The following is a 7,684-nucleotide window of genomic DNA, read 5'->3' as shown; positions in this document are numbered from 1 at the left end:
ACGCTTTGGTGTCTTATAGTGGACCTCGAAGTCGGGTGTGGCCTCGTCCTTTTGCTCTTCCTTCGGTTTGGCTCCACGAAGGCGGCGCCTCCACAGAACTCCACCGTTACGCCTACTTATTCAGCATTAAGAGCGGAAAAGCTAAGGTACATCAGCATGGGTTCAACGGACGGTCGCCCCTCCAACAAGAAAAGGTAGAAATATGGAAACTTCTCTGCCATTTAGATCGGTGAAACGGCTGCCATGACATTTTCAATCTTTGTATCCACTGACTCGATTTTTTAAAGACACGCATATGAGTAAGTGTGTATATGTATTTGTAAGCGTCTACATTTGTATTGTTTTATTTTCTAAAAATAAATGCGTGATAGTCGCCGTGGTTGTACTTCTGACATAGATTTTTTTTAGACGGTAGGCTTAAGATAAGCCCAGTTTTAAATTAATAAAGCCACACCACCACATAACAGCTCCCCGACAGAGATCAAGACCACATCTTCGATGAGTTGCGAGGTAATAAATTTAGTTAAAGTCTTGGGCGATTTTGTGACGCATCAGATACGTTGGGACGAAGTGTTGCCGGTCTGAACCGCTGAACTCCGAACGGGCTCCTTCCTGGATTTGTTCCGGAAAAGCGACCAGGGACACGCTTCGTCTCACGCAAGTGGAGCTACGTCCTTGTCTCAGGCAACTTCCAGCGGATTTCGACGGCCGGCACGGGCACACACGGCGCGAACGCTCCTCCGCGCCAAGACACCATCACCACCCGAAGCGACGATATTTCAGCGGATAACCCAATGCCTCCACGTCGCCTACTGACGTTTCATCTTGGTCCGAGACAAATCCAACAACGCCGAGCACCTATAACAGGCAGCAGATTATCATAGGCTTCATTCTTTTGCTACGAAGATACATACAAGAGCGAGAGCTGTATATACAATGAATTCTGTATGAGCTATCACTATGTACGGGTCAAATATTTACATTACCAATGAAACCCACCATTTACAATTACAAGGACAGGATGAATATGCGATATCCTGTCATCACCTACCATCAGAACACCAACTCGATGGCCCCTCCCCCTTCTATATTTACAGAGGAAGAGAACGACCAGTATGATGATCAACACAATGCAAAGCTACGACTGATCACCACTGACATCAGGTTCTCCACAGAACGCATCAGGCTCAAACGACCTCGCTGCCTTATCATTGTACACCCCGGGGATGGCCCTTGGGCCAGTGCTTTCGAATGGCTCCTTCGGCTTCTCGGTGTTGACATAGAGGAGGATGCAGAGGGTCAGGGACACCGCCAGACCCACCAGGGTGAACTTCACCCTGTTCAGCACAGGCTTGACCTGAAACAAGCATGCTGTTATGTTAGTTTTTTTTTTTTTTTGCTTGCTGCGTGACCATGCGAGCATGATTGTGTCATGGCAAAAACATAGTTCATGACAGGGTCAATACCATACAGAACAGAACATGGCAAGCACTCAGGGTGCGGCATCAAGGAGATGCGATACTAATATACTAGAATAGGGAGAAATAGACAATATGACTGACAAGACCTTGGTTGAGGTACCAATTATTTCCTCTTGCTTTATCTTATAATGGACTTACAACAAACCCGTAGAGAAAGATTCCTAATGTGTGCTCCAGTACTCACAATGGCCCACAATCATGACATTTTAAAACTTTATTTTAGAAACATGACCGTTTCATACTAGGCAACATTTTAGAAACAGACTGTTCCAGATGACCGCTCATGACAGTTTGATTCCTTATTTTAGTAATATGACAGTTTAATATTGCTCAACATTTTAGAAACAGACTGGTCCAGATAAAGCCCATGAATAGGTAGATCCGAAGAAAATAATTCTTTATAGGGTATGTTCTTTTCAGGGAAGAATTTCACAGCTCATGCCATGAGCAATTATGCATACACAATTAAATATTCATCTGTCAAAGCTTCTTGACAGGTACCTCAACTGAAAAGGACCATTTAACATGTTCAAACAGACAAAAGTGGAACAGGATTAAGAAGCTAACGTGCATATGGTTAACTTACAGAAAATGAACCGAGAAGCCGATCACGAGCTAAAACTTCCGGGGTTTTAACCCATATCTGCAAAGAGTAAGAAACAACGTCAGGATGCCAGAGCTAATCCTAAGGGCCTAACTCTAATGCAGAGTGCTGAAACCGTGCACAATTTTCTCATAACAATCAAGCATTTCATGCAAAAAAATAATCTAGTCAGCATAACATTTACAATGAAATCATCAAGAACAAAACCAGTGAACATGGTAACCTGGGCCCATCTGGGCTATATAAAAAAGGCATGTTTTAATAATATCCAAGGAATGTGTCAATTCTACAAGGACGTAATAAGTCGCCATGTGTACCTCATAGCACGGACACTGCAGAATAAAGAGCTTACTAGACTCACAGAACAAAATGCAGCAAGTGTATCAATCAACTCCAATTCCATCATTGTAACAGACATAAATGAAACTCCAAAGATAAGTTAATGTCAGAACAAAGGTATTTTAAGTTCCAACCCATATTCTCTAGAGATAATTGAATAACTGGCATAATGTGCATGCTATATTATCTTTGAATTTCATAACTACCTCTCCAAAAGGTTCATTATGCGAGGCTTCTACGAGAAAAATACATTAAAGGCAACACTTCAGAGTTTTAAGCAAGCAACGCCTGTTTACGAATTGTTTTTTGGTGGCATGATGCTATTTATTCAGTGATCATTTGGTGGCGTCATGCTACTTATGTTACTTACTCAATGACCATTTGGTGATGTGGTATTACATATATTCAGTGAATTCCGTGATCTTTTGGTGCCGGTGGCATGTATATTACTGTTGCATGTAGCTTCCCCAGGTCAAATTATTGCATCCGTCTACTTGCTCCACTAAACACCACTTAATTAGCTCTTGAACAATCATATCATTATGTGAGAGACTTCTACCAGAGAAATACATAAAGCATACAGAAGCAAAGGTAACACTCAAGCACTTAGTACATATTGAACAATAGAAATTTCAGGCAGAGTTGCAAGCAAGCGAACAACTATTGCGAAAGTTCTTTCAGTGGTCTGGTGCGACTTATATTACATATCCAGTGTTCACTTGGTGGCGTGAGATGCTACTTATATTACTTATTCAGTGACCATTTGGTGGTGTGATGCTACTATTACTTATTAAGGGAATTCAGTGACTATTTGGTGGCGTGACTACCTATATTGCTTATGGTGGCGTTGCTACTTATATTGCTTAGTCAGTGATCTCTTGGTGCCGGTCCGGTGGCATGTCGCTACTTATATTACGTATTCAGTGTTGCCTGTAGCTTCACCAGTTGAAAACTCTTGCATAGTTGCATCCGGCCGCGGTACACTAATGACTAAACGCCGCCCAGTTATTGAACAACCATAGCTTCTCAAGGTCAGCTGAGCATGTTACTAGAACCAAACCAGATCAAGGAGATTAGTGATCATCAGTAGGAGTAGCATCTCACCTGCCCGTCGTACCATCCCGTCTCCTCATCTGAAATAAGTCACGCACAGAACACCTACTTGGTACATATTGAACATCAGTGATTTCAGGCAGAGTTTTAAGCAAGCAACACCTGCTTGCGAATTGTTTTTTGGTGGCATGATGGTACTTATTCAGTGATCATTTGGTGGCGTCGTGCTACTTATGTTACTTACTCAATGACCATTTGGTGGCGTCATGCTACTTATGTTATTTTGGTATTACATATATTCAGTGAATTCTGTGAATTCTGTGAGCTTTTGGTGCTGGTGGCATGTATATTACTACTGCCTGTAGCTTCCCCAGTTCAAATTCTTGCATCCGTCCGCTTGCTCCACTAAACGCCACTTAATTAGCTCTTGAACAATCATATCATTATGTGAGAGACTTCTATTATAGAAATACATAAAGCATACAGAAGCAAAGGTAACACTGAAGCACTTAGTACATATTGAACAATAGCAATTTCAGGCAGAGTTTTAAGCAAGCGAACAACTATTTGCGAAAGATCTTTCCGTGGTCTGATGCGACTTATATTACTTATTCAGTGATCACTTGGTGGCGTGATGCTACTTATATTACTTATTCAGTGATTATTTGGTGGCGTGATGCGACCATTTGGTGGCTGTGACTACTTATATTGCTTAGTCAGTGATCTCTTGGTGCCGGTCTGGTGGCATGGTGCTACTTATATTACTTATTCAGTGTTGCCTGTAACTTCACCAGTTCAAACCTCTTGCATAGTTGCATCCCGCCGCTTGCTTCACTAATCACTAAACGCCATTCGGCTACTGAACAACCATAGCTTCTGAAGGTCAGCTGAGCATGTTACTAAGCAAACTAGATCACAGAGGTCAGTGATCAGGAGTAGCATCTCACCTGCCCGTCGTACCATCCCGTCTCCTCATCTGCGAGAAATCACGCACAGAAGTCAGGATCGCAATCGTGCAAACCAGCAGAAAAACAAGGGGATAAAACCGCGTTCGTCATCACTCACACTCCACGGTGGCGCTGAGCAGGCGGTTCCCGACGTAGGCCCAGCCGAGGTACATCCTCACGACGGCGAGCGTGACGGCGAGGATCCCGGACCCGGTGGCCCCCAGCGCGAGGTGCACGGCGTCGCCGCCGGGGCCGCCGAAGGCCGCGACGGGGAGGCCGACGAAGAGCGCGAAGGCGGCGCCCGTGAAGGCGAGGCGGGAGCAGTAGACCCGCAGGTCCCCCGCCGCCCAGGAGAAGGGCAGCGACGCGGACAGCGCCTCGTACTCGTTCACGGGCCGCTGCTCCGGCGGCACCGGACACCAGTCCGTCCCCGCCGAGCTCCCGTTCCGCGACGGCGGCACCGCCGCGGCCGGCGAGAAGCGCCGGCGCTGCCCGCGCCGGGGTCCGCCGAGGCTCGGGGTGGGGTTGGGGAGGAGCGGGAGGAGGCGGGGGCCGTGGAGGGAGGCGGCCATGGCGGGCGGAAGGGGAATGCGGCGGCCAGCAGTAAGCGACGCTGAGGGAGGTAGCGGCGAACCTGAAGCAACGACGGCTTGGTGGTTCGGGTCGGTCGCGGTTTTTGCGTGGCTGCCTCCTCCTCGTGCCGTGCGTAGCGAGTCCACTGTTTGGACTCATACGGATTTCGATTGCTCAGTTGGTTGATTGTCACGAGTTTTGAAAGTTTACCTTTCGTTGCCAAATGTTTATATAATTTGCAAAAGAAAAGCTAAGTTCAATGGATTTACACTCGAATGCACTAGCCTATATTGGATTCTGGAAAGTAAGATTGTGGAGAAATATATGAAAACGAGCTTGGATATTTCTCAACTATATCTATGTTTTCAATACTTCAATGTTTACCGCAGACCTCCAACACAAACAATTAATGTTTAAGGTCTAGAATTTCACAAACGTATCTAGAATTTTTTATGCTCCATGCTTGTTTTACACCAATTTGTATATATTTTGCTCACACTTCGTTGCACTTTTATACATTTTTCAGCACTAACCTATTAACAAGATGCCACGGTGTCAGTTCTCAATTTTTTGTTGTTTTGTATTTTAAAAAGTTGTACAGAAAATATTCTCGAAATTGGACGAAACAAAAGCCGAAGTCAATATTTTACCGTAAAGAAGATAGAGTCCAGAGGGGTCGAAGAGATGCCACAGGGCGGCCAGACCACCCCATGGCGCGGCCAAGGGTGGGCCCGCGCCAAGGGGTGGTGTGGGCCCCCTAGGTGGCCACCGACCTCGCCCTTCCGCCTATTTATTCACGATCTCGGGAAAAACCTAAACACCCGAGCTCCATCCACGAATAGTTCCGTCGTGGCCGCCATCGCAGACCCTAGCTCGGGAGGGTTCTGAAGATCTTCCCGGCACCCTGCCGGAGGGGGAGATCATCGTCAGAGGCATCTGCATCGTCATGCCCACCTCCGAAGTGATGCATGAGTAATTCATCCCTGGACTATGGGTCCATAGCAAGCTAGATGGTTGTCTTCTCCAATTTGTGCCTCATGTTTAGATCTTGTGAGCTACCCTACATGATCAAGATCATCCTTATGTAATGCTACATGTTGTGTTTGCTGGGATCCGATTAATATTGAATAGTATGTTGAGATTGATTATATATACTTGTCATATGTTATTTGTGATCTTGCATGCACTCCGTTGCTAGTAGTTGCTCTAGTCAAGTAAATGCTTGTGACTCCAAGAGAGAGTATTTATGCTCGATAGTAGGCTAATGCCTCTAGTTTTCTGGAAGAGTGACAATAACTTCTAAGATTGTAGATGTGTTGTTGCTACTAGGGGAGAAAACAATAATGTTTTATCCAAGGGTAATTCTATTGTTTCCTTTACACATATTGCTTAATGCGATAATCTATTGCTTGCAACTTAATACTGGAAGAGGTTCGAACGATAACCAGAAGGTGGATTATTAGTCATAGACGCAGTTGGATTACGGTATATGTATTATGTTGTAATGCCCAAACGAATCTCATAGTAATCATCTTGTCATGTATGGTCGGTATTCTGTCAATTGCCCAGCTGTAATTTGTTCACCTAGTATGTTATTTATCTTTATGGAGAGACACCTCTAGTGAACTATGGACCCCGGTCCTTTCCTTTACACTGATAAATTTATCTACTGCAATCATGTTCTGTTTACTTTCTGCAAGTACTGTTCTGCAAATATCTTTTTCCATTCGATACGTTTAATCCTTTGTGTCCAGCAAAACCGGTGAGATTGACAACCTCATTGTAAGTTGGGGCAAAGTATTTTGGTTGTGTTGTGTGCAGGTTCCACGTTGTTGCTGACGCCGGTAGTGCGTCCGGCCAATAGTCAGCTAGCAACACCTTCAGAAGTCACACATTTCTCCTACTGGTCGATTAAACCTTGGCTTCTTATTGAGGGAAAACTTGCTGATGTGCTCATCACACCTTCCTCCTGGGGTTCCCTAACGAGATTGCCAACTTCCACGGCATCACCATCAATCATTGCTATGACAAAAACATCTAAAGGTTATCTGGTAGGTGTGAATTATTTGGGTGGTAACTATTACTAGTAATATGATAAATATAGTATTATAACCTAGCAACTAGTGACGAAAAAAATTCATTAGAACATATTAAAACTAGATTTTTTAAAGCACCCGTCAAGATTAACCCAACGATAAAGACGGGATCATCAATTGGATGAATAATGTAAATAATATTTTATTTTGAATTTCCACATTGTGGAAAGATTCCTTCTATATGTGCATGTCTTGGTCCCTTCACCGTTATAAGGCCAGATCTTAATACACGTGTAGGCGGGTGAAACTATCTTGTTGGGCACTTATATTTGACATGATAATTATCAATTCATACATGTAAATACATCGATAGTGGATATAAATACGCTAGGTCGGGAATATCGTGTTGCACTTAGTCGTACGTCACCCCGGAACATCTTGTCAGCATCGAGCAGAATAGGCTCATGCTCACCAAAATTTTGCCATTGTTCATGCTACCCTGACTCCCTTGGAACGCAAAAGCTCACATTGTGCATCTCAACAGTTTTAGGGTAGCATTAGTAGTTGCAGTGCTTAACCATGTGTCGGATAGAAGAGTACCAAATCCACGAAGATCTGAATTGCTATGGTTTTAATGATTTTTTGCTACCT

At 44.3% G+C, this 7,684-nt stretch overlaps 1 protein-coding gene across 2 annotated transcripts; it reads right to left on the bottom strand.

The window, feature by feature from the left end:
- Positions 1 to 930: 930 nt before the first annotated feature.
- LOC127324763 (uncharacterized protein ycf36) lies at positions 931 to 5,109 on the bottom strand. 2 transcript variants are annotated; one of them, XM_051352259.2, is made up of 4 exons: positions 4,543 to 5,109; positions 4,425 to 4,453; positions 2,068 to 2,124; positions 931 to 1,357 (listed from the first exon to the last, which is right to left on the bottom strand). In XM_051352259.2, exons 1-4 carry the CDS (start codon positions 4,994 to 4,996, stop codon positions 1,139 to 1,141), a joined length of 759 nt encoding a protein of 252 aa, XP_051208219.1. In that variant the 5' UTR covers positions 4,997 to 5,109; the 3' UTR covers positions 931 to 1,138. The 2 variants fall into 2 exon arrangements, with proteins under 2 accessions (XP_051208219.1, XP_051208220.1); XM_051352260.2 differs by lacking the exon at positions 4,425 to 4,453 and adding an exon at positions 3,529 to 3,557 and having other exon boundaries at positions 4,543 to 5,090.
- Between the last annotated feature and the right edge of the window lie 2,575 nt (positions 5,110 to 7,684).

The sequence above is a fragment of the Lolium perenne genome, chromosome 1, assembly GCF_019359855.2.
Source record: "Lolium perenne isolate Kyuss_39 chromosome 1, Kyuss_2.0, whole genome shotgun sequence".
In the NCBI taxonomy this organism is placed as follows: Eukaryota; Viridiplantae; Streptophyta; class Magnoliopsida; order Poales; family Poaceae; genus Lolium; species Lolium perenne.
This window is presented reverse-complemented; position numbering and strand designations above follow the sequence as displayed.